Source organism: Anolis sagrei, chromosome X, assembly GCF_037176765.1.
Source record: "Anolis sagrei isolate rAnoSag1 chromosome X, rAnoSag1.mat, whole genome shotgun sequence".
In the NCBI taxonomy this organism is placed as follows: domain Eukaryota; kingdom Metazoa; phylum Chordata; class Lepidosauria; order Squamata; family Dactyloidae; genus Anolis; species Anolis sagrei.
In genome coordinates, this window is record NC_090034.1 from 50,375,884 (window position 1) to 50,402,485 (window position 26,602).

Here is a 26,602-nt window from a genome sequence, read left to right on the forward strand (position 1 = left end):
TCAGCCAACTGTGAAATTGGGGGCTCGGCGGGGATGCCTTCTCTGGGGGAAAAAAAACAGCCAAGATGCAAAAGACTATCTTACGCCAGACGGCGGGTTTATTCCTCTCCTTGGTTGCCATGGCCGTTGCTATATTGCTATATTTTATTGTAAAGGATAAGAATCAGGCAACAGGTAGCCGTAGAGAGAAGGAAGGAAGGAAGGAAGGAAGATAAAAGCAAGGGAATGGAGAGCTGCATACATATAGGAAGATGTGACTGCCTTCGACAGAATGGATTTGGGATGGATGGGAAACAGATAGGACGCTTTCAATCCCAAAGTGAAGTGACAGAAAACAGATTGGAAGGAAAGACAGCAAAGAAGAAAGGGGAAAAGGAAACAGGGAGGGAAGAGAGGACATCAGAAAGACAAGGAAGGAAGGAAGGAAGGAAGGAAGGAAGGAAGGAAGGAAGGGATGGAAAGAGGGGAAGGAAGGAATTTGGAAAGAACCAAAGAAAAAAAACTAGAAAGACAGAAGGTGAGGAAGGAAGAAATGAAACTGGAAAGGCAAAAAGGGAAGGAGGGAAAACTTGAAAGAAAAGGGGGGAAATCATAGAATCATAGAATCATAGAGTTGGAAGAGACCTCATGGGCCATCCAGTCCAACCCCCTGCCAAGAAGCAGGAATATTGCATTCAAATCACCCCTGACAAATGGCCATCCAGCCATCCAATCTAAGAAGACAAGGAGGGAAGGGGAGAGGGAGGGAGGGAAGAAGGTGGGATGGATGGATTGATGGATGGAAGGAAGGAAGAAGGAAGAAGGAAGGGAAGAAGGAAGAAAGAGAAGGAGGGAAGAAGGAAGGAAGGAAGGAAGGAAGGAAGGAAGAAAGGAAGGAAGGAGGAAGGAAAGAAGGTAAGTAGAATGGATGGATGGATGGAAGGAAGGAAGGAAGGAAGGAAGGAAGGAAAGAGGAAGGAAGGGAAGAAGGTACGTAGGATGGATGGATGGATGGATGGATGGATGGAAGGAAGGAAGGAAGAAGGAAAGAAAGGAAGGAAGGATGGAAGGAAGGAAGGAAGGAAGGAAGGGAAGAAGGAAGGAAGGAAGGAAGGAAGAAAGGAAGAAAGGAAGAAAGGAAGAAAGGAAGAAAGGAAGAAAGGAAGGGAAGAAGGAAGGGAAGAAGGAAGGAAGGAAGGGAAGAAGGTAAGTAGGATGGAAGGAAGAGGGAAGGAAAGAAGGAAGGAACGGAAGAAAGAAGGAAGGAAGGATGGAAGGGAGGGAAGAAGGAAGGAAAGAAGGAAGGAAGAAAGGAAGGATAGAAGGGAGGAAGGAAGGAAGGAAGGAAGGATAGAAGAGAGGAAGGAAGGAAGGTTGTCTCCTTTCCCTCCAGGTTTGACAGCTGCCTCTTTCTTTATTACTACCATTCCTTCAAAGTGCAGAGTGTACATTCATCACCGATAGGAATACATCCCAAAGAGCAGTGTTTCTGAAAGTGCAAACCGGCTGCAAATAATGCCGCAAAAAAGCAATGGGAGTGATAGTCCAACGACTCTCTCAATTTGGAAAGGCCGCTCTTATCATACAGAATAGAAGAGCCGGAAAGAGGACAGGGAACGGTCCTAAATATATAGAGAGCGAATTCTGTGGGTCCAAATCTCTACCAGAGAGGGAGGTTCCCTGCAGAAAAAGTCCCCGTCCTTACAGCCATTCCTTTGGGAAAGCAGCTTCTGCAAGCACAAGGAAAGCAAAGTCCAGCCCCCATTGCCCAAAGTCCAGCTTCGGGGACGGTCAGCTCGACCGATCCCCATATTTCAACGAGTGGGGTGATGCTCTCCCCGTACTCAGTTCACGGTCCTGGGTCCAAACAGCCTTTTCAGACCCTCGTCTCTTGGACGTTTTTATCCTCCAGGAATCGCAAGATTCTGCGCCAAGGTCTGGGTGCCATTTCAGGGCGGTCAGCAGTTGGAGCGCCATCACTTTGTTCTTTGGCAAAGTGGACAAACACCTTGAAATGGGGGGAAAGAAGAGACATTAGTGTCCTTACATATCCCGTCTCCTCCAATATGCCTCCTAGCTAGGGCTTACCTGGTCGAGGGTAGTCTGCGAGACGGAATAGTCCTCAATGCGGTAGTCACCCCGGTGGGCTGCGAGGATGCCGAAGATCCTCGCCAGAGAGCAACTGCCAGATGGCAGCTGGTATTGGAGTGTGCAATGGTGCTTCTCTTTGAGGACCACCCCAGGGAAAGAGTCTTGGATCAAGGTCTCCAAGGGAGCCGTTTCCGAGTCTGAGACCCGGAGAATAATAGTGTATCCATCACCAAACCTAGACAGAATGGGGAAGAGGACGATTCCAGATTAAGCCTCCAAATTGAAATGAAATAATAATAATAATAATAATAATAATAATAATAATAATAATAATGTTTTCTGCCCTATCTCCCCAAGGGGACTCAGGGCGGCAAACATTCAATACCTACATAAAACAAACAAACGCTGTCATAAAATCCCAGGAAAAACCCACATATGAAAATAACATTAAAACCTAACATCAAATTCAAGCCTAACATCAAATTCAAGCCTAACATCAGTAAATTAAACCTAACATTAATAAATTAAACTACACGTAATCAGACAAAATTATATAATAACATAAACTCTAAACAAAACATCCACATTAATCTGCAACAGCCAGCAAAGGTTCACAAGTATAGTACATTTGGCCCAGCGACAATGTCATAAATATGGTGTAGAAATAATATTTATAATAAAATTCATCAAAATATTCACAAAAACATTCATGAAAGTATTCACAAAAATATTATTAAAATAATAACAAAAATATTCACAAAATTAGTCGCAAAAATTTTCACAAAAATAATCATGAAAATATTCACAAAAATATTCATAATCATATTCACAAAAATAATCACATATAATATGTACAGGAAGATATTCACAAAACATGATCACAAAATAATCATGAAACTATTCACAAAATAATTAAAATATTCACAAAAATAATCATTAAAAATTCAGAATTTTTGACAAAATAATCATAAAATATGTTTACAAAAGTATTCACAAAAATAATGAAAATATTCACAAAACTCATCATGAAACTTCACAAAAATAATCACAAAAATATTTGCAAAGATTATTCACAAAAATATTCACAAAAATATTTGCAAAAAAAGTTCAGATATTAATCGTAAAAATATTCTCAAAAATAATCACAAAAATATTTGCAAACAATATTTGCATAAAATATATACACAAAATGTATTCACAAAAATAATCATGAAAATATTCACAAAATGACATAAATTCACAAAAATAATGAAAATAGTCACAAAAATATCACAAAAGTATTCGCAAAAATATTTGGAAACATATTCATGAAAATATTCACAAAACAATCATGAAAACATTAGCAAAAATATTCGTGAAAATATTCACAAAAATAATCATAAAACTATATACAAAAATATTCTCAATATTCATAAAATTTATATCTCGCCCTATCTCCCCGTGGGGACTCAGGGCGCTTTCCAACAAACAACGCCATTCAATGTCATAATAACAAAGACATTAACCATTAAAGCTAAACAATGATATCGTAAAAATTAAATTTCCACACCTAAATATTAAAAAGATGAATACTTAGGATTCAAACTATTAACAATATAAAATTGAAAAGCCAACCTAGCCAGAATAGAATCGGTTTGAATGGAATTGTATCGAAGGTTGGGGTCTACAGGGCCATCCTAAGACGAAGCCTGGAAAACTACAAAGTGATGAACTGTAATTAAAAAGTTGCTGAACTGCTGATACTGATTATGAGAGATAAATGATTAACTCTGTGGTGGCAAACAACATGTTTACATCACCAAAAACCATGACTCTTTTAACTAAGGAAGTGCTTACAATGGTTCCTTATGATAAGAGGTAAAACCAATTATCATTTAAGGTAGAAAAACTAGCATCTGTTCAGGAACTGATGGAGTCAGGATGTCTTAGCTGGAAAACAACTTGTCGTTCATTTTCAACTTTTGGCGCAAGATCAGCAAAAACATTGCTAGATAAGAGACCTTATTACAATCCAAAAATTGTGGCAGACAATGGAGTCTACTCCACCTACCATCTTCTCTAAGGGATGGAGGAAGATGGTGTATTTGCAGAATGGCAGATTTGCTGGGAACGCAATCTGGCCTACTTTGGGGTCTCTTTTTCAGGAGAAGAGATGGTAATGTATGCATGAGGATGAGTGAATGTTTATATGTGTGTGATTGTTGAGTGAAAACGTAATTCCCCTTGTTTGTGTACCCAATGTAATAGTTACAGTCTGTATGTGACTTCTTTCTTTACTGTCTTGCTCTGTGATATACTCTGTTTCAATGCGAGCAAAATAAAATAACCTTTTAATTCTTTTTAAAGTTTGAAAAGTATTTATGACAACACCATATAGTCTGGAGGACCAAGAGAATACCTAAGGAATAGTATTATTTGTATACATCTGAGAGCCGTTTTTGTGGTAGAGAATTTCTTACACGGACGATGCCATATCAAGCTCAACCTTACCTGTTCTTCAAATGTTGCACACTCCCAAGGCACCGGAAACGTCCGTTCACCATGATGGCCATTCGGGTGCACAATGCTTCACACTCTTCCATGCTAACAGGTGAAAAAGAAGAAAGAGAGATATCCTCTAGGTCCTCCAGGGCAACGTTCTGCTCACTCATTCACAGAGTTTGATTATTATTATTATTATTATTATTATTATTATTATTATTATTTACTGTATTTGTATACCGCCTTTCTCAGCCAATTGGCGACTCAAGGAGGTTACCAACAAATCAGTATACATAAAACATAATAGATAAAAAACATTAAACAGTATAAGACATCACAAAAGCTATAAAAGCAACATCATCAGCGTCTCATTATTCTCAAGCCTTGTCCAATTCCATTGTCAGGTCATTCGATTTCCTATATTAGCTACTTTGTATTTGTAAACGCTTGCTTGAATAGCCACGTTTTAACTTGCCTCCGAAACGTCAAGAGGGAGGGAGCAGATCTGATTTCCCTAGGGGGGGCATTCCATAGCCGAGGGGCCACCACTGAGAAGGCCCTGTCTCTCGTCCCCGCCAAACGTGCTTGTGACGACGGCAAGACCGAGAGCAGGGCCTCCCCAGATGATCTTAAAGTCCTCAGTGGTTCGTAAGGGGAGATACGTTTGGACAGGTAAGTTGGGCCAGTACCGTTTAGGGCTTTATAGGCCAAAGCCAGCACTTTGAATTGGGCCCGGTAGCAAACTGGCAGCCAGTGGAGCTGGCGCAACAAGGGGGTTGTATGCTCCCTGAGCGCCGCTCCTGTTAACAACCTGGCTGCCATTCGTTGGACTAGTTGAAGCTTCCGGACCATCTTCAAAGGCAACCCCAGTAGTCTATACAGCAGTGGTTCTCAACCTGGGGTCCCCAGATGTTTTTGGCCTACAACTCCCAGAAATCCCAGCCAGTTTACCAGCTGTTAGGATTTCTGGGAGTTGAAGGCCAAAAACATCTGGGGACCCCAGGTTGAGAACCACTGCTATACGGGATGTAACTAGAGCGTGGACTATTGTGGCCAAGTCAGACTTCCCAAGGTACGGGTGCAGCTGGCACACAAGTTTTAACGGTGCAAATGCTCCCTTGGTCACCGCCGAGACCTGAGGTTCTAGGCTCAGCTATGAGTCCAGGATCACACCCCAGTTGCTATCATACATATTTCCATGGTAAGTCAAGAACGCATCCCTTGCAGATATGAGGGTTGTGCTATAAACATAATTGTATGATAGTCCAGGAATGGAGAGTTCTCCACTTACCTGTGGGACGTGAGTACCACGGATCTGCCATCTTTGATCACCCCAAGGATGCAGTTCCATAAGAAACGCTTGGCCCGAGGGTCCATCCCAGTTGTGGGCTCATCCTGGTGGCAAAGAAACCCGCAATCAAATATATAAATATATTTTCAACTCTCAATTAATACCACTGACAAGCCATGGACAATGCGGACTCCCCAATATTACTAACCAGGAAAATAACCGGCGGGGCACCAATGAGAGCGATGGCCGTCGAAAGCTTGCGCTTGTTACCCCCGCTATATCGGCCAGCAAGTCGGTCTGCGTATTGCACCAGTCCGAGGGTCGCCAATCCCCATTTAACCACCTAAGAAAGTGACAGGATTGTTACCAAATGTTGACCTGTGACTTCAAGTCATTTGCAAGATCTCTGCACATCTTGTTTTCAAAATAAGGTGCTCTTACCCCAGGAATTTCATTCTCAGGAACACCTCGCAGGCGACAGTAGAAGGTCAAGTGTTCCCGGCCAGTCAAGAGGCTATTGATGGCATCAAACTGAGGGCAATAGCCCATGTTCTGGTGGACCATCTGTAGATCTTTGGTCACACTGCAGTTAAGCAGGAGGCAGAGAGATGTTGATAGAGACATATCAGAGCAAAGGAAGCAGATGCCACATAAGGAGAGAGAAAAGAAATGTATATATATATAACAGATAAAAAGGTAAGGGGGAAAAAACTTAGACAAAATAGGGGATTGGATAAAGGAAATGATTATGGAATCATTTAGAGAAATAAAATTGACATGGTTCCACTGCATACATTTAGAACGTGGTTCAGAAATTGAGTAAAAAATAATAATAATGGAAGTAAGCTTAATCAATTCGAACAAATAATACAAAATGGAAGGGATATCGAGGAACATATAAATTTGAACGGATTAACTAGTAAAGTATACAAGATAATAATTGAAATAAACAAAGGAAAAATAAAGAATAACTTTCAAGGAGATCTGGGAAGAAGATTTAGGGATAAAATAAATGAAACAGAGTGGTTACAATTATGGAGACAAAGGCATTTGAAAAATGTATCAATACGGGTTAAAGAAAATTGGTATAAGTTAATATGGAAATGGTATCTGACACCAATAAAAAGAGCAAATATAAATAAAAACTATTCAAAAAATTGCTGGAGAGGATGCCAAGAATCGGGAACATATATACATATGTGGTGGCAATGTAATAATGCAAGTAATTTCTGGAGAAAAGTATTTAGAGAAATAGAGGATATAAAGAACATTAAAATAGAAGTCTTAGTATAGCTTTATTATCATTATATAATAATAAACAGCTGAAAAAAGAGGATAAAGATGCGGTAACAAACTTACTAACAGTAGCAAGACTGCTTATAGGAAGGAATTGGAAAAGGGAAGTAAATACACAAATAGAAGAGTGGGACAAGAAAGTATGGAAATTGGCAATAAATGATAAGCTGACTTTTACATTAAAAGTTAAAAGAGGGATATAAAACCAAGTGATTTTGATAATGTATGGAAAAAAATTATTGAAAAAGGATTTGAAAAGAAAGACAGAAAGTTACCTCCACAAGAGGAAATGAAATTTTGGACAGATGATATATAAAAGCAGTGGCTCGGGGGAGGGGAGCATGGTGGTGAGGGATAGAAAATATGTATAAGCATAAAAATAACACTAGATGCCAAAAGTTAATGTATGGTAGATTGTATTGGATATTATGTGTCTGCTGTAATACAAACAATGCATAACATATGTATTGAATTGTGATAAAATAAATAAATACATATTTTTAAAGGAGAGAGTGCTGAGCGGGACATGGTTTTAAACCTGCTCGTTTCAGGTCATCCAGAAACTCCCCCAAACCTCCCAAACTGACCTGTAACCTTTCAGGAAGGCTTTGCCCAATGTCACATCCGAGTCGCCTGTCAGCATTTTGAACGTTGATGTCTTCCCTGCGCCATTCACCCCGAGGAGACCAAAACACTAGGAGTAGGATTATTTAAAAATGAAAGAGAGAAAGATTGCAAATAATGAAAGAGTGGACTACTCTCACAACCACCATGTCAGACTACACAGAGAAGCCATTGAAATCCACAAGCATGTGGACAATTTCAACAGAAAGGAGGAAACCATGAAAATGAACAAAATCTGGCTACCAGTATTAAAAAACTCTAAAATTACAACAGCAAAACAACAGAGAGTAAACAATCAGGCACATCTAATCACCTCTCAACAAAAGATTCCCCCAGGCACTGCCAACCCATCAAATGCTAATCAAGGTGGTCAGTTGAAACATTCACACCTAGCTCCAGCAGACAAGAGTCCTTTGTCCCACCCTGGTCATTCCACAGATATATAAACCCAATTTCCTACTTCCAACAGACCTCACAACCTCAGAGGATGTTTGCCATAGATGCAGGTGAAACGTCAGGAGAAAATGCCTCTAGAACATGGCCATATAGCCCGGAATAACATACAACAACCCAATGAAAGTCATCTTGTCTTTGGAGTCCAGATCTTAACTTTGCAGATAAGGCATTGTTACACACTTCCCAGAGTGGGCTAGTGAGTAAGCCACAGTCCAACTAGGAAGTGTCAGAAATCGTAAGAAAATTGGAAGTTTTTCCAGTTGGAAGCCATATCCAATCATTTGCATGGCCCACACCAATTATTTTAGAATCGAAACTGACCCCATACTTTTTCGTTTTAGTTTTGTAAATCTCGGAAGGTTCCAAAAGTCAATTTTATATTCAGTGCAGAGAAGCAAAGCCATTAAGCCAAAAAGGCTGCCTGCCTGCCTGGAATTAATGGAGTCTCGGCGTTAGGAGCCGTGAAAAGAGGGAGCAGTGCATTTTGGGAACAGCACAGAACTCTGGGAAATGCAGTTTGGGAAGGGGAGGAGCCCTATGCTAAAGAATTCAAAATGTTCTGCCCTAAACTCCATTTCCCAGACTGCATCAACATCAGAAAGCCCCAATTAGGAGAGGAGATCGGTCTGTAGCCAGCCAGAATTCCAATACATTTGTTAATATTCTACACTATGATTTCTGTTCCTGGGTTATCAGTGGTAGTTCCTAAATGGTTCTGTCATAAAAAAAACATGGCGAATGTTTATTACACTGTAAAAATTTTGTATTTGCATAAAGGACATCGTCTTATAGCACATTTTGCTTTCTTGAGTCTCTACCAATTTAACGAAGTTTCTGCCACAAAAACAACGTTTCTGGAGTAGAACAACTACTTTCAAAATAAGGAATGCACAATTAAACAGGAAATAACACTTTCAAATTGGAACAGATATTTATTATTATTTTAAAAATGTTGTTTATAAAAAATTGGATAAGTGGATACTTATCTGTGGATTAATGAAATTTTCCGATATTTGGTGGGCTAACAGTGGCAAATGTGTTCTACCACTGTAGCAAGTTTCACCCCAATAGCTTTAAAAATAAGGGATAGAAGCCCCTGAAGTTTCCCCAATTATAGTAATTTAATTATGTGCCATTACTTTTAACGAAATAGTAAAGAAATTACGTTAGTCTCGCTATAGTAACAAAAATTTTACTAAGTATACTTTAGAAACACTTTAGAAACGAAGAACCAGTGCCCCCAGTTTTGTAATGACTTTTGGACCATTTTTTATGGATCGCACATCCCTAAGTCCAACAGATAGTGTTTTCCACCCAATATAATGAGTGATCCACAGTCCACAGGATCTTGTTCGCAGTGAGTTATCCATAGCACAAGGGATCCTGTCCCAGCCCAGGTTGGCGAGTGATCCACACTCCGAGCGGTTGAGTGAGGCTTACTCATAAATCAAGCTCCATGCCTCACCTCTCCTGCAGGAATTCCCAGACATAAGCGATCCACCGCCGGCTTCTTGTTCCTCCGGTAAACCTGTTGACAATTGAATCAAATATAGTGTCATGAATCACATCTTCATCTTCAAAGGAAACCTGAAGAGCAGATCATGCCACCTTGGGACTGTAAGTCATTGTGATATACTAAATTGTAAATGTGGGGCCATCTAGCTACTCAAGGCTGGTGTCCAGATAGATAGCAAGTAATTGTTATTCAGATAGAAAGCAGTGCCTGTGGGAATGTGTAAACACTTGAAAGACAACAAGGGGATATAATTAGTAGCTGGGAATGTTAGGAATTTAGATTTGGCTTTCTACCTTGCTGTATGGTTTGGAAAATAAAGAATTGTATTCAGATTTATCTGTGAGTGGTTCTTTGTTCCTGGGAGTGTACAGTTACTGGCATACAGAGCGATATTGAAAGGCCAATGATGAGACTGATGACCCAGTTTAGGTTTTGCTATAGCGTCTGAGCAGAGACTATTATCTAGTCCATGGCCTTAATAACGGGTGATCTAAAAGGCACCCTGCCAGTCTCAGTCTCCTCACCTTGGTGAGGTCTTGCAGGACCAAGATGTCCCTCTGTAGAGATCCCCTGGTGACCCTCCGCCTTTCTTTGGCCACATCTTCATCCTCTTCTTCCAATGGAGGTAGTTCAACAGGAAAGAATCTAGAAGGGGGAAAAGAGGGATCTGGAGAGTTCCTGGGTGTTGGGACTCTAGAGACCCAGGTTCAAATCCCTACTTGGTGGGTGACATGGGGCAAGTCCCACTCTCCTAGCCCTGGAGGCTGAAAACTTGAATCCCACCTACTCAAAAAGGCTGTCTTATATACCTATTGATCTTTTAACAGTTTATATAGTGTATACCGTTTAACTGGTGAGCTCAGGCTATTTATGTTTATTGACATGAAGTTTAATTTGGCCATCTACATTTATTTATTGAAAACTTCATGATCTTATAAGTCTTTAAAACTGCTCTCCCTCCCCACCCCCTCCATGTTGACCCAGTATTACAATTTACCTTCTGTGCTTTCAAAAAGGCTGTCTTACCGGAGAGGGAGGAAGAATTTGTATTGCATCAAGAGGGTGAAGCAGAAAAAGAGGACACCCTCGACTGCCATGGCAAAAATATTCTTCCCAGCTAGCTCCCAACTCAGCGGGGAAACAAACTTTTGATCACCTGGTGAAAAACAAAGAGAGGATTGATACACATTCTCTTATCATCCTCTGTTGAGCTGGAAGTGGTTTTTTGCACCACTGGCATCAAGTGAACGAGACTTGGAGATGACACAGGAAATTGAATGTAATGGGACGTCCCCAAAACGCAAGTTATAGCCATCTTATTTTAGCCAACTGTCAGTCCCGCTTACCAAATCGCTCAAAAGCATCTGCCATGGCTTGGTTCTTGACCATGTCGATCAGTCCGCGGCCGAGGCAGAAGTGCGGGAAGATGAGGAACGCTTTCTTAAGGATGACATTGACGTCATTCAATGTCTAGGTAGGAAAGAAAGAGGACGTAAGTCACTGGAGAAGGAAGCTTTCCATCAAGTCGAGGAACTTTGCTGTGATGCGGGGATCAAGGAAACTTCACCTGATCGGTGAAGAGCTCCAGAACGAAGGTGGCCACGCTCCCGTTGATGCCGATGAAGAGGTTGATGCAGGTCAGGGCCACATAAGCAGTACTGGGGATGCTGAAGAAGAAGGAGGCCGGGTACATCAGGGGAGTTATGGACCAGCTGGAAAGAGGCGGAAAGAAAGTGGATTCATCACAGGGCAAGCAGATAGTTTTCATTCTCACAACTGACTCTTGTCTTGAATGGCTGGCTCTGGACTTAATTCTGGTTTTAAATGACTCTTTTCTTGTTTTAGCAACTGACTCACTTCTTTAACAATTCTCATCTTCAATTATTCTCATCTCAAATTAGTCTCATTTCCACAACGGACTCATCTTTATTTATTTATATAAAAATAAATTATAATAAATCTTATTAATTATAATAAATCTTAACTGACTCTCATCATAAATGAATCTCATCTCAAATTAGTCTTGTTTTAGCAGCTGATTCTCATCTTAACAACTCTCGACTTAAATTATTCTCATCTCAAATTACTCGGGTCTAATGCACCACCGAATCTAATGTGCACCTCAATTTTCAAAACTCTGAACCCAATTTTTTTTACCATATTACACTAAGCTAATGCTTTGTGCACCGGGACTGTGGCACAGCTGAGTGTCAGCTGCATTAAGATCACTTCTGACCATAAGGTCATGAGTTTGAAGCCAGCCCAGGTCGGAGTGAGCTTCTGACCAATTGTGTAGCTTGTTGTCGACCTTTGTAACCCGAAAGACAGTTTTATCTGTCAAGTAGGAAAATTAGGTACCACCTATGTGTGGGGAGGCTAATTTAACTAATTTATGAGGCCGTAAAAAAGACTCCAGCAAAGCATGCGGGGAATGCGGAAGTATTTCATCAGTGTCACAGATGGACGATGAAAGCGACAGCTCTCCTGGCGGTCAGAAAAGTTAAATAGCCTCTGATTGTTTGTCTATATCTGTTGTGTGTCTTTGGCATTGAATGTTTGCCATATATGTGTACATTGTAATCCGCCCTGCGTCCCCTGCGGGGTGAGAAGGGCGGAATATAAATACTGTAAATAAATAAATAAATCATAAAATAATGTGCACCCAAATTTTGGAAAGGTAATTTAGTCAAAAATGTGAGCATTAGAATCAAGTAAATATAGCAGTCTCATTTCGACAACTGACCTTAACAACTGACTCTCATCTTAAATGACTCTTGTCTCAGATTAGTGTCGTCTTAACTGAATCTCATCATAAAAACACTCATGTTAGACAACTGAATCTTATCTTAAATTACTCAACTTGACAACTGATTCTCAACTGACTCTTGTCTTCAAAAACTCTCATCTTAGGCAACTGACTCTCGTCTTAAATGGCTCCCATCCTAATAACTCTCACCTTAGACAGCTAAATCTTGTCTTAAATGGCTCAAGTTAGTCTCACCTTCTCCACTGACTAGCATCTTAACAACAGACACTTGTTTTAACAAGTGACTCTTATCTTTGGCAACTAACTCTCACCTTAGATCCTCATAACACTCTCATCTAAGACAACTGACTCTCATCATAATAACCAACTCGAGTTAGACTTCTGATCCCACCTTCCACAGACCTTACCCATAAAGAAGCAGAAGCAGAACAAGAGACGGGAGGTTGGCCGCTGAGACATACGACTTTTGCTGGAAGCACAGGAAAATGAACACCACCAAGACAGCCGGCACGAGGTAGTTACACTGCGGGAAGAGGACACAATGTGGAGGAAGGCGACAGAAACAGAGGGAGACCTCTTTGGCCCGCCACCTTTCTTACCATATCCCAGGCAAAGTTCCCCAACCAGTAAACCACTGGTTTCATCCCACTGACAATCTGAAGGTGCTTGGATTTGGTGACACGTTCTTCGATTAGGAAGAGGACGAAGCTCGCCGGGACAAAGGACATCGCAAACATGACACAGATGGAGACCAAGACATCTACTGAAGTGGCCACTCTGGGTGGAAGAAACATGGACGGAAGGAATTAAGAGATTGAATGGGAATACCGACAATAAGCTCAGGATATAATAATGACACTAACAGTTACTTCACCAATAACAATTGCCTTAAATACCTTCAAGGCACTTGTCTGATCTTGGATGCTAAGGAGGGTTGGTTCTGGCAAATGTTTGGATGGGAAATCACCAACAAATCTGTAGGCTATTGTTGCCTCTGATATATAGCCTAAAGAGTGGAGTTTTGGGAGCAATAAGGCACCTAATGATGCAATTTGAGTCTTCTTTTGGAGAGAAAAAGTGAGGCATAAATAAACATTATTATTATTATTATTATTATTATTATTATTATTATTATTAGAAACACAACAAGATTAGTACACAGTAGATTGTATTGGATCACACGCTGGGCACTTCCCAATTGTCTAGGACTGTGATGTATCAGCGAATAATGCGTGCAGATCCCAGTAAGGTGGCCTTTTGCAGCTGACAGATGGTAATTTTGTCAGCACGGATTGTGTTTAAGTGCAGGTCAAGGTCTTTAGGCACTGCGCCCAGTGTGCCGATCACCACTGGGACCACCTTTCTTGGCTTGTGCCAGAGTCTTTGCAGTTCAATCTTTAAATCCTTGGATCATGTCAGCTTTTCCAGGAGTTGTTTCTCTTCAATCCTGCTGTTGCATGAGATTGCAACATCGACAATAATTACTTTGTTTTTTAACACAATTGTGAGGTCAGGAGAATTGTCCTTCAAAACTCTGTCAGTCTGAATTTGGAAGTCCCAGAGTAGTTTGACGTGTTCGTTTCCTGTAACCTTTTCAGGCTTGTGATCCAACCAGTTCTTTGTCGCAGGCAGATGGCATTTGTGGCATAAGTTATTATTATTATTATTATTATTATTATTATTATTATTAGTAGTAGTAGTAGTAGTTGTTGTTGTTGTGATGTAAGCATGTCTTATTTGGAAATCCAAAATTGGCTGAGAGAGTGATTCTGTAGTCATTGCACTTTCATCGACAAATTGATTCAGGCACACAAACTATCAAGAACAAATGAAATTACAGTGTTGTACAAAATGATTATTAGGATAATGCATAAAAGCTGTCTATGAAACATCAAGGGTTTAATTAAAATAATAATTTTATTTCTTACTCTTCTCATGGCTCGGATCTGGTCTCAAAGATCTTTTATGATGTGTCGGTGAAAAATTTGGGGAAATCCAAAACACTTCTGGCCCCAAGCATTTGGGATAAAGAATATTCAATCTATATTACTATTACTATTGTTGTTTTTGATGCTGCTGTTATTATTTTTATTTATTACTACCTCGGATACCCAGTGGTGCCCGAGTTATTTGAAAATAATTTGTGTATATATATTTGTGTATATGTGTATATATGTGGTTTTGCGCATGCATTGTAATGTATCTTTTGGTTTTTGGCTTTTTAAGTCCCTTCCGCAGTGTTTTTCAGTGTATTTATGAATGATGGTCACTCATTGGCCTGAGAGGTGTCTTGTGTCCAAATTTGGTTTCAATTCGCCCAGTGGTTTTTGAGTTCTGTTAATCCCACAAACGAACATTACATTTTTATTTATATACCTAGATATAGATTGGTATTACTCACAATGCTGCCTCTGAGAGCTGCTCTTTGGTCAAATTGAGGGGATGGTTGATGGCCGTAATGCCAAAATACGGACTCTCAACCCCAACCGGCAGGCGTGCTCTTAGGATCCCATTGCTTGCCACATTGACAAAAGAAACCATGGCATGCCACCCTTTGTTGTTGAACCAGACCTGTGGAAACAAAAATAGAAGAAAGGACTTTTGGAGAATTCTAAGCAAGGCACACAAATATGAAACTTTCTGTGGGTTTCCATAGCCGAGCACTCAAACCATTCTGGTGAATTTCTGCCAGTTTGGTTCCAAAGGGTGTTCCAAAGCTGCAAAAGTGGATTTTAATAAGCCGAGGGAGGATTCGAACCCAAAACCCTGAAACTGTTATGCCACATGGGTGTATTTCCAAACCTTCACGTTCTGACGCGTTGCCAACCCATCGACAAAGCTGACAAGGTTATGCAGCAATCGGTCAAGCGAACTCCCCTAGGCAAAAGAAAACAAATATCTTAACTTATAGTCTTTTTGAAACACATAATAGTAGTAGTAGTAGTAATATTAGATAGAAATGGGACAGTATTTCTAATCATGTAAGAAAATACTGTTTGATGAACGTGTGGTATATTAATGGCACCTGGATAATTATTATGAATGTCATGATGGAATACCTAAGGCAATGTTTCTCAACCTGGGGGTCGGGACCTCTGGTAGAGTCATGCGGGGATTTCGGAGAAATCGCCAAAGACCATCAGAAAACATATATTTCTGATGGTCTTAGGAACTCCTTTGGCAGAGAAGGCTGAAGATCTCTCCACTAGTCCTTCTCTTCCTTTTTGGAAACCGACAGTGAACCCTCCCACCAAAAGCCCTCCTCCTCTGTGATTGGCCGGCCTCTCAGCCAAGGGGAGGGCTGTTTCTGAGACTCCTAGTGGGGAAGGGAGAGCAGGTGTGCTCGGCGCATGACAGCGTGGGGTGCATGTGCAGGTGAGGGAGAGCATGCGAGGCTGGAGGGGGGCTCGTGTCAGCAAGTCCCCTTAAGGCATGGGAGCTCTGTGTAGGAAGTTTGGCCCAATTCTATTGATGGTGGAGTTGAGAATGATCTTTGATTGTAGGTGAACTATATATCCCAGCATCTACAGCTCCTAAATGTCAAGGTCTATTTTCCCCAAACTCCACCAGTGTTCACATTTTGGCATGTTGTGTATTCGTGCCAAGTTTGGTCCAGATGTATCATTGTTTGAGTCCACAGTGCTCTTTGGACGTAGGTGAACTACAACTCCAGAACTCAAGGTCAATGCACACCAAACCCTTCCAGTATTTTCAGTTGGTCACGGGAGTTCTGTGTGCCAAGTTTGGTTCAATTTCATAATTGGTGGAGTTCAGAATGGTGACCTATAAATCCCAGCTACTACAACTCTGAAATTACAAAATCAATTCCCCTCCAACCCCACTAGTATTGAGATTTGGGCGTAGCAGATACTTGTGCCAAATTTGGTCCAGTGAATGAAAATACATCCTACATATAAGATATTTACATTAGCAAAATTACAGTTATATAGTAGCAACAAAAATAATTTTATGATTGGGGGTCACCACAACATGAGGAACTGCATTAAGAGGTTGTGGCATTAGGAAGGTTGAGAAATACTAACCTAAGGGAATGTGGTAATGGTGGAGTCATGACCATATCAGGGTTATTTGAAAGCCAGTGTCCCTTACTAGTGACCTATCAGTAGGTGGTTATATAAGGAGAATGAAAGAATCCATCTTTCTCTCTCCTGTGTGACTCAGTGTATCTGCCTGTATTGTATGTGACTATCTGATGACTCTGATTGTTTGCAAAGACAAGGAAAGTGGATCTGCGTATCCTGTTTGTACATTTCTATATATTGCAATGGTGAAGATTAAAGCCTCCAGATATTTTGGGTGAAAACCTGAATCCATCAGTTTACTATACAGTGTGTAGATAAGGTCAGATGCTGGCAGCAGGACTCTGCTAATAGACCGGCTGAAGCATGCTTTTGCTGTGAAAAGGGACTCCGCTGTATTTTATTTGGTTTTGGGATACTTGCTATCCAGCTCGCAGCAGTTCACGGAGGTTGTGATTTGGAGACTATAACTCACTTTATGACCAGCAAATCCCATGGTAAACAACAACAACAACAATGAAGATGATGATGATGATAACAGCCTGCTTTCTTCTCTGAAAAAAGACTCAAACATTTATTCTTAACTAGCTTGGGGACCTGGTGCTGCCTGGGTTATTAGAGAAAGTGGGTAATGGAGGTTCTGCATGCCAAGTTTGGTCTTTATTGGTCATTGGATGATGGTTGCATTGTTTTCAGGAAGTGAGTGAAGGTACTTGAAGTCCCATCATCCATGCTCCACCCTCCTCCAAACTGCAGCAGGATGTAGAGTGGGTCATGGGGGCTCTGTGTGCCAAGTTTGGTCTTGATCAGTCATTGGATGAGGGTCTCAGTAGTTTCAGTAATTGAGTGAAGGTACTGCAAGTCCCATCATCCATGGTCCACCTTCCTCCAAACTTCAGCAGGATGTAGAGTGGGTCATGAGTACTCTGTGTGCCAAGTTTGGACCTGGTCTGTAATTTGTAGGAGCTACAATGTTCTGTGGAAAGTGAATTGAGTGGAGGTACTGCAAATCCCATCATTTAGGGCCCATCCTGCCCTAAACCGCACCAGGTTGTAAAGTGGGCCACTGGGCCTCTGTGTTCCAAGTTTGGTCCTGATCCGTCCTTGGTGTGGGCCACAGTGCTCTAAGGAAGTGAGTTGAAGTACTGCAAGTCCCGTCATCCATGGTCCATCCTCCCTCAAACTGCACCAGGATGTTGAGTGGGTCTTGGGGGGAGGGGGTGTCTGTGTGTCAGGTTTCATCTTGTTCTGTCATTGTTGGGGGCCACAAGGTGTTTTGGACTTCAACTCCAACCATTCCTGACAGCCTCAGGCCCCTTTCCTTTTGCCTCTGCTAGCTCGGAACGTTATAGTGGGCAATCAGTGACCATATGCAAATAGTACCACAGGGGCAGCCAATCAGAATGCTGCCACATACAACTCCCGTCCTTCCTCCGCATACAAACACTGACTTTTATTATATAGATAGATAGATAGATAGATAGATAGATAGATAGATAAGGGAGTAGGAGTTGAAGGTTTCCACAACTGAGTAGGGATTCAGACTTTGGCCTTCACCAATTCAGACTCACCTTTGGTATGAAAAGGAGGCTGCGAAAGGCCTTCGCAACGGCCGCCATCTCCGTGGATGATGGGAACTCCTGTGAGCTGAGGGCTCCCAAAGACAATCCGCCGTACCTTGTAATTAGTGGAAAGAGAAGTTTAGAATCACAAGGAGTAGTGGGGAAAAATCAGGCATTTGGGTCCAGAAGGAACATAAGCCGGCAGTATGATCCGACAGCTAAAAAAGCCAATGAAATTCAATAGGAAGATAGAGCCCGTTCTGTCCTCCGAGCTATTTCATGTTAACAAGGAATTTAATTGATTGAATATTTAATCTATCTATCTATCTAATCTATATATATGTATGTGGTGGTGTATGCAGCAATATTTATTTCAGCTTTCTGATTGGCTCCCATTTCCACAGGCCACTGAGACCCCCCACAAATGACTGATCTGGACCAAACTTGGCACACAGACACCCCGCGACCCATTATATGCGCTAGAGCAGTTTTGGAGAGGATGGACCATGGATGATGGAATCTGCAGTATCTTCACCTGATTCGGCTCCCACAGACCACTGTGAGCCCCACCAATGACGGAGCTGGACCATACTTGGCATACAAAAACTTGGTGACCAATAAAACATAATGGAGTGGTTTGGGGAACCGATCCACCCGCATGGGAGTTGTAGTTCACTCTGCATCCAGGGAGCATTTTCAACTCCACCAATGATGGACCTAGACCAAACCTGGCACAAAGAACCCCAATGACCAACAGAACATACTGGAGGGGTTTGAGAGTGATTATCCGTGACATATGGGAGTTGTAGTTCACTCGCATCCAGAAAGCACTGAATCCAGCCGATGACAGATCTGGATGATACTTGGCACGCAGACCCAACATGGCCAACTGTACATACAGGCGGGGTTTGAAGGTGATTGACCTTAGCATATGGGAGTTGCAGTTCACTTGCACCCACTGAACCCAGCCAACATTGGATCTAGACTAAACTTTCGAGCACAAACAATGCCTTTTTCAAATAACGCCAGGTCTCCAAGCTAGTCAGGTAATAAAAGTCAAAATTCAAAACTCCTCCTGGGACTAACAACTAAAATTTGGAGGAAAAGTTGGAGGCTTGACTCAACTGTAGTTCTTGCTTTCCTTCTGTGTTCTTTCTCGCCTTGTCCTTCTATACCAGGTTTCTTCAACTCATAACACCAACTTCCCAACAACGTTTAGCATCAACTTCTAAACGTGTAATGTGTTCTGCTTCTTTGCTCCTCTAGGACCTTCTTCAAAATGACTCTGGCTCCAGGGAAGCTGCTCGATCTGGCTAGGAAAGAGCTACTTATCGTTCCCTCCCATAAACTACGCAATAAAAAACAGAACCCCTTCTAACTAAAGCTTACATAATAAAACTCTGTCGGGGCACGACAGAGCCTAAATCTGTGTCCAGTTCTGGGAAAACAATTCAAGATGAAGACAGACAAGAGAGGCATAAAAATGGTGGAAAGATTAGCGAGAGGTAGACTCACCACTGTTCGTTGACCCATTTTTTGGTTCTGAGTCTAGAAGGAAACAAAATAATGGTGGTCACAGTGGATCCCAATGGAACCATTTGTCCCCACAAGGAACATTGAAATATAACAATATTCAATGGAAGCACTAACGGCAATTTCCGTCTGTTCCGGCCCCTCCCCAAACTCTAGGCTCACCCTTTGCGGATTACTTTGGGGTAGGTTTTCACCAAGTAGTCGGAGATATTCCGGCCAGTGAGGTTGTGGAGGACATCACCAGTGATCCTTTGCATCTGGAAATAAGAGGAGTTTGTGTTCGATGAAGGAAAAAGGAGAGAATGGATTGTGTCTTTCTTTCTAGCTGAACGGAGTTGGATAGGATAGCCTTTGGGGGTCCCTTCTGATGGCAAGATTCAATGTATTCCTTTATGGCCGAAGAGGGTTGGGCTTAGCAAGATTGATGGATTCCAAAGCACCAAGGGTCATTCCGTGGACGGAATGTAAATAATATTTATTTATTTACATTATTTATATTCTGCCTTTCTCATCCCAAAGGGGATGCAGGGTTGATCACAGAACATATATATGTGGCAAACATTCAATGCTATTTTATACACAAACAAGACAGACAATTATACATAGATAGAGGTATATATAGGCTTTTCCCAACTTTGGCATCTTGGAGGCTTTGTGCTCAAGTCCGGCCACAGGGGGTGCAATCGCTCCATCTCCCTGCAAAAGAGCTTTGTTCTTAACTTCCTCCTTTTTGATCAAATTGTCGGAATTCCTTCTGGGTGCCTCAGAACACCTTCCCATTTTTAAGCGGTACCTATTTATCTACTCACATTCTGCTTCTGAACCACCAGGTAGGCGGAAGCTAGGCTAAAGGCCAGGAGCTCACTCTGACCTAGGCTTTGAACTGGCACTCTTTCAACTGACAAGCTGGTGGTTTAACCTGCTGTGCTAAAGCTGATAATAATAGTCTTTACCTGTGGTGGGGGCAGCCCTCCGGCCGCTTCAGGACAATTTGGAAGCATTTTGCGGGATGAGGGATGGCTGCAAATGCATGCAGGCGATGGGTCTGTCATAGTCCAGTTGCCCTTTGCGAAAACCTCAGCCACGGAGTCGGGGATGTCCGGCGTCTCAAAGCCGTGGGACTCCGGCTGTCGGCACAAATCCATCCTGAATCCAATTAAAAATACAGCCGTTGGTGTTGTACTCTAGCCTTGAGACACCTTTTCACTCAGCACCACAACAGAGTTCAGAAGTACTAACTAAAAAGTTTAATAAGCCAAGCATGTACAAAGGGAAAAAAGGGCATTTCCCAAAAGTGCAGTAGAGTAGAAAATACAAAACAGCAGCAATCCAAAAATGGAAAAGTACACGAAGTCAAGAAAACCAAAACCCACAGCAGTCATTCAAACATAAATACATAAGCATTAAAACAGAAAGTTTTTCCAAAGTGAACCCTTCAAGGAGCAAAGGCAGTGACAAGAAACTTGAAGCATGAACTTGAGAGCTGAGACAGGAATATCATCCTTATGACAATGTATCATCTGAGAGGCACAAAGTAAACACCACTTAACTTAAGCCTGACCAAGAAGCCATGAGATCATGCCAAACACACCTGAGCTTCAAGGGCATCTCACGGATTCTCAGAATGTCTGATTTGTTTATTTTTCACTCCCTCCATTCTCAGAGCTAATCTGGCTTCTCAGGAGAACTTCCCATTGGCTAAAGACTGTTTCACAAGGGAACTGAAATCTTCACTTTCTGTTGCCTGTTGCACAGGAATCTCAAACAACGGCTTTCTCAGCCCGCAATTCAGCCTGCAATTATCTCTGATCACTGGCAGACTCCATCACTTTGAAATCCAACAATTCCCTCATCCTTTGAGAAATCCTCTGTGGCTTGCTGAGCCACAACAGTTGGGGAGCATCCGAACCAAAGGACACTGCATGAGTTCCCTCCTTGAGGAATTCCCTGAAATGCACTGGAGGATCTAGAAAATGGAGAGAAACGGGGGACAAAACGCACCAACCATCTTCATCCTTCATGCACTTGGTGCCGAAACCCGGATCGGCGAGAAGGGCTTCCACCAAGCGGGCAGAATCGGGATCTCCCGGCGAGTCATCGCTGGAGGAAAACAGGCTTTTTGAGTCAGCAATTCAAGATTAGTTGGCAAAAGACATAATGGCGGAACTGGACAATGTACCTGATAAAGGTGAACTGGGGCCCGTACATCCAGGGTTCGAGTGGCAAAGGAGGATATTCGCCAAACGGCGGGACGATGAGGCTGAAGAGGAGGGCAATGCAGACAAAGACGGCAGGGAGGACAATCTGGAGAGGCAATAATAATAATAATAATAATCCCCAAAACGCAGATCAATTCCCTTTTGCCATTCGGAAAACACAGCTAGAACCCTCCTGACAGATGGCCATCTAAGCTCACAGGTGTAAAAAGGTTTATAGAGAAGTGAGGCTATAGAGCTATAGCACCTAAAGTTGGAAGGTCATTCAGTCCAATTCCTGCTGCAATGAGAGCCCCCCCCAACAGATGGCCATAGATATGATTGAGAGTGATAGTAGATAGATACATCTATATGATTCAGAAAGATACATACATACATACATATAGAATCTTAGAGTTGGAAGGGACCCCCCAAAGGCCATCCAGTCTAACACACTTCCCTCAATAAGGGAGACACAATTAGAATCCTCCCAACAGATAGCCGTTCAGCCATACCCAGATGGCCATAGATATAATATATATGATTATGAGAAATAATAGATATATAGATATGACTGGGAAATATATATATATATAATGTGATTGATATGTATATATCTATTGTCATTCTCAATCATAACTATTATGTCTATGGCCAACTCTATAAGACACACACACATAGATATATAGATATAGTATAGAATCTTAGAGTTGGAAGGGACCCCCAAAGGCCATCCAGTCCAATTCCCTTCCATTAATAAAGAAGACACAATTAATGCTTCCCAACAGATGGCCATCCAGCCCTAGATAGATATGATTGAGGGTGATAATACATAGATAAATAGATAGATGATTGAGATGTATCTATCTATTACCGCTCTCAACTGTAACTATTATATCTATGCCCAACTCTAACATTATATATATATATCTATATAAATAAAAATGTAATGTTCGTTTGTGGGATTAACAGAACTCAAAAACCACTGGACGAATTGACGCCAAATTTGGACACAATACACCTATCAGGCCAACAAGTGACCATCACTCATAGAAACACTGAAAAACACAGTAGACGGGACTTAAAAAGACAAAAAAAATAAATTACATTACAACATATGCACATAACCACATAAATACACATATACACACGAAACACACAGACGGGGCCACAGCAATGTGTGGCAGGGGACGGCTAGTGTGTGTGTGTGTGTGTGTGTGTGTGTGTAATATATCTTAGACTTGGAAGGAACCCCAAAGACTAACCAGTACAACTCCCTTCTGCCATTAAAGATGATACAATTAGAACCATAGATAGATGGCCATAAATATAATGGGTATGATTGAGATTTATAATAAATAACAGATATAACAGACACAGATATAATAGATATATGATTGAGAGTAATAACAGATAGATACATAGATAGGATATGAATCTTAGAGTTGGAAGGGACCCCCAAAGGTCATCCAGTCCAACTCCTTTCTATTATTAAAGATGATACAATTAGATCCCTCCCAACAAATGGCCATCCAACTGTATACATATGAGAAGTAAGGTTATAGAGCCATAGACTCTTAGAGTTGGAAGGAATCCAGTTCAACTCACTTCCGACATATAAAATTAGAAGGTTTAAGGAGACATAAAGCTTTATAAGAGGTTTAAGAGCGTCCTTATACTTGCGCAAAGAATCCGCGCCTGCTCCGCCGGGCGTAAAGGAGCCTCTTGGCGAAAAGAGCGCGGAGCTGTTGCCAAATCAGGGCCCATCCAGTCAAATGGGATGAAGTGCGAGGTCCGGCACCACGAAGGGGATCAGTTTCTGTGGCTCCATCTGATGTCCAAAGGAAGAGAAAGCAGATGTCAGGACTAGGATCCGAGTTCACAAAAGGATATATTATTAGTATTATTACTTTTACTATTAATATTATTATTAATAATACTAATATTATAGTATTATTAATATTAATATTATTAATAATATTAATAATAGTATTAATAATAACACAGTTCCTTTTTTCTCTTAAAGAAACTCAAAGCGGAGAACGGTGGTAAAACCAAATCCATATCCAATTATAAACCTAAAGACTATAAACATTAAAACAGAATCTAACCATTAGAACCCATTGAAAATACATAAAACGCCATACAAAACCCACCTCCTGAATCATTTACCTTTCTTATATCCTTTGGCTTTGCATAAAGAGAAAGGAGAGGAGAAAAAACAGAGGCAAAAATTACAAAGCTCTCAGTTGATTTGGATCAATGGACATCAGAACTGGACATAAGCTTTATTCCAAGTGAGATCTGACCAAAGTAGAACACAGTGTGGCTATGACTTCCTCCAATCTATTGATGCAACCTGGAATCACATTGGCTTTTGCTGCTGCCGCATCACACTGCTGGCTCATGTTCAACTAGCATCAGCATTAAGTGAATGTGGGGAACCTTCATGTTAATTCCGCTCACCTCGTCACTTACCCAATTCAGCCTCAACCGCTTCCGTCTCTTCGTTCAATGATTTGAGAGTGTAAGCAGAGTCTGGCACAGATGTCCGAAGCCCCTTAGGATCTCCTGCCCAATTCAGGAAACAGGACGAAAAGCTTAGAAATAGCATGTAGAAACAAACACAAATTACTGGCTTGCTGTGAGGTTTTTTTGGGCTGTATGGCCATGTTCCATCAGCATTCTCTCCTAACGTTTGGCCTGCATCTGTGGCTGGCATCTGTTGGCAAGTGGAGTGTGTGTATGTCTCTATGTGTATATATATCCGTGGAATGATGACCAGGGTGGGAGAAAGAACCCTTGTCTGTGTAAAGCAAGTGCGAATGTCACAATGAGCAAGCTTGAATAGCATTAAGTAGCTATGAAGTTTGCAAAGTCAACCAGTGAGGGCATCTGCATAGAGATAGTGAAGCAAGCGGACTGTATATCTGTGGAATGATGTCCAGGTTGGAGAAATAACCCTTGTCTGTGTGAAGTAAGTGTGAATGTTGCAATGAGCAAGCTTGAATAGCACTGTCCGTTTAAAGCAAGTGTGAATGAGCAATCTTGAATGGCATTGAGTACACATGAAGCTGCAAAGTCAATCAGTGAGGGTCTTTCATAGAGATAGTGAAGTAAGTAGGGTGTATATATCCCTGTGGAATGATTTCCAGACTGTGAGAAAGAACGCTTGTCTGTTTGTAGCAAATGTGGATGTTTCGATGAGCAAGTTTGAATAGCATTGAGTAGCTATGAAGCTGCAAAGTCAATCGGTAAGGGTCTCTGCATAAAGGTAGTGAAGCAAGTGGAGTGTATATATCCATGTGGAATAATTTCCAGACTCGTAGAAAGAACCCTTGCCTGTTTAAAGCAAGTGCGGATGTTGCAACGACCAAGTTTGAATAGCATTGAGTAGCCATGAAGCTGCAAAGTCAATCAGTGAGGATATTTGCATAGAGGTAGCCACTCCTTTGTTCTCTGGAGGCACCCTCTGTTTAGGAGGTGTTCGCTGGCTCTTGATTGCTTGGTGTCTAGAGTACTCCAACAACCATCATGTCAGACTACACAGAGAAGCCATTGAAATCCACAAGCATGTGGACAATTTGACGGAAAGGAGGAAACCATGAAAATCAAAACAGCAAACAATGAACAACACTCAGAAACAGGAGAACTCCAGACAGCAAACAATCAAGTGTCAGTGAGCACCTCCCAAACAGAAGATGCCTCCAGGCAATAAAAGCCGGGCCACCACCATGCAATTGCCCTCTCCCATTGACTTTGCAAATTTCATGGCTACTCGATTCTATTCAAGCTTGCTCATTGCAGTATTCACACTTGCTTCACACAGGCAAGGGTTCTTCCCCCGCCCTGGACATTATTCCACAGGGATATAGACACTCCACTTGCTTCACTACCTCTATGCAGATACTCTCGCCGATTGATTCTGCAGCTTCATGGCTAGTCAATATACAAGCTTGCTAATTGCAACATCTACACTTGCTTCAAACAGACAAGCATTCTTTCTCCCATCCAGGACATCATTTCACAGGGGTGTGTGTGTATATACACACTCCACATGCCTCATTGCCAACTGAACTTCTGAAGATACCAGCCACAGATGCAGGTGAAACGTTAGGAGAGAATATAGTTTGAACATGACCATACAGCCCAAAAAACCCACAGCAACCCACAAACACACATTACATTGGACCAATTTCTTCTAATATTTTGCTGCCAGCTGAGGATTACCTGCGGCATCTACATTGTTGTCCTCCGCCACTTTCAAGAAGATCTAGAAACAAAGCAAAGGGATGATTTTGGACCCAAAGGTTTCCATCTGATCCTATCCCAACCGGATGCCCTATTGGGAGTCATACCTCTTCCAAGCTGGTGTCCGAAATGCCATATCCGGAGATGCCGAACTCGGCCAGGTGAGCATCCAGCTCTTGGAAAAGAGCCCCGAAGGCCCCATCTTTAGCTCCATTGTACGGCAAGACGTAGAGGACCTCTTGGCCAATATCCTCCACTAGCTTTGAACCCGGAACCAACTTCTGGATGAGTGATGTCAGTTGATGGATATCTAGAGGGAAGGAGATCATAGAGACGGAGCAGTGCATCAAGAGGTCATGGATCGTTATTGGATCATGGATTGCTATCTTACCTGGGGCAATGGCTTCACTGTTTGGTTCACTCCCCAAACCGGTATCACAGCTCACTTCGGAATTGCTCCCCACCTAAAGCGAGAGATGCAAGACAGATAGAATAATAGAATGATGGATGGATGGAACAA

General features: G+C 41.7%; 1 protein-coding gene across 5 annotated transcripts in view; it reads right to left on the reverse strand.

The window, feature by feature from the left end:
- Window positions 1–73: 73 nt before the first annotated feature.
- LOC132781163 (phospholipid-transporting ATPase ABCA1-like) overlaps window positions 74–26,602 on the reverse strand; it is a 63,977-nt gene continuing 37,448 nt past the window's right edge. For 3 of the 5 annotated variants that reach the window (XM_067473354.1, XM_067473353.1, XM_067473357.1), the window contains 28 exons: window positions 26,474–26,546; window positions 26,190–26,392; window positions 26,062–26,104; window positions 24,310–24,402; window positions 24,004–24,021; window positions 23,511–23,662; window positions 21,816–21,940; window positions 21,638–21,736; window positions 20,590–20,782; window positions 19,799–19,893; window positions 19,619–19,651; window positions 18,113–18,218; window positions 15,304–15,378; window positions 14,903–15,072; window positions 13,101–13,278; window positions 12,909–13,024; window positions 11,302–11,446; window positions 11,081–11,204; window positions 10,761–10,890; window positions 10,259–10,379; window positions 9,684–9,746; window positions 7,726–7,832; window positions 6,284–6,425; window positions 6,051–6,185; window positions 5,843–5,946; window positions 4,561–4,653; window positions 2,068–2,305; window positions 74–1,987 (listed from right to left, as the gene is read on the reverse strand). In XM_067473354.1, coding sequence (XP_067329455.1) covers window positions 1,856–1,987; window positions 2,068–2,305; window positions 4,561–4,653; window positions 5,843–5,946; window positions 6,051–6,185; window positions 6,284–6,425; window positions 7,726–7,832; window positions 9,684–9,746; window positions 10,259–10,379; window positions 10,761–10,890; window positions 11,081–11,204; window positions 11,302–11,446; window positions 12,909–13,024; window positions 13,101–13,278; window positions 14,903–15,072; window positions 15,304–15,378; window positions 18,113–18,218; window positions 19,619–19,651; window positions 19,799–19,893; window positions 20,590–20,782; window positions 21,638–21,736; window positions 21,816–21,940; window positions 23,511–23,662; window positions 24,004–24,021; window positions 24,310–24,402; window positions 26,062–26,104; window positions 26,190–26,392; window positions 26,474–26,546 — 3,306 coding nt within the window. In that variant the 3' untranslated portion in view covers window positions 74–1,855. The remainder of the gene's footprint in view (window positions 1,988–2,067; window positions 2,306–4,560; window positions 4,654–5,842; window positions 5,947–6,050; window positions 6,186–6,283; window positions 6,426–7,725; window positions 7,833–9,683; window positions 9,747–10,258; window positions 10,380–10,760; window positions 10,891–11,080; window positions 11,205–11,301; window positions 11,447–12,908; window positions 13,025–13,100; window positions 13,279–14,902; window positions 15,073–15,303; window positions 15,379–18,112; window positions 18,219–19,618; window positions 19,652–19,798; window positions 19,894–20,589; window positions 20,783–21,637; window positions 21,737–21,815; window positions 21,941–23,510; window positions 23,663–24,003; window positions 24,022–24,309; window positions 24,403–26,061; window positions 26,105–26,189; window positions 26,393–26,473; window positions 26,547–26,602) is intronic. The other 2 variants (XM_067473356.1, XM_067473355.1) reach the window with 2 other exon arrangements.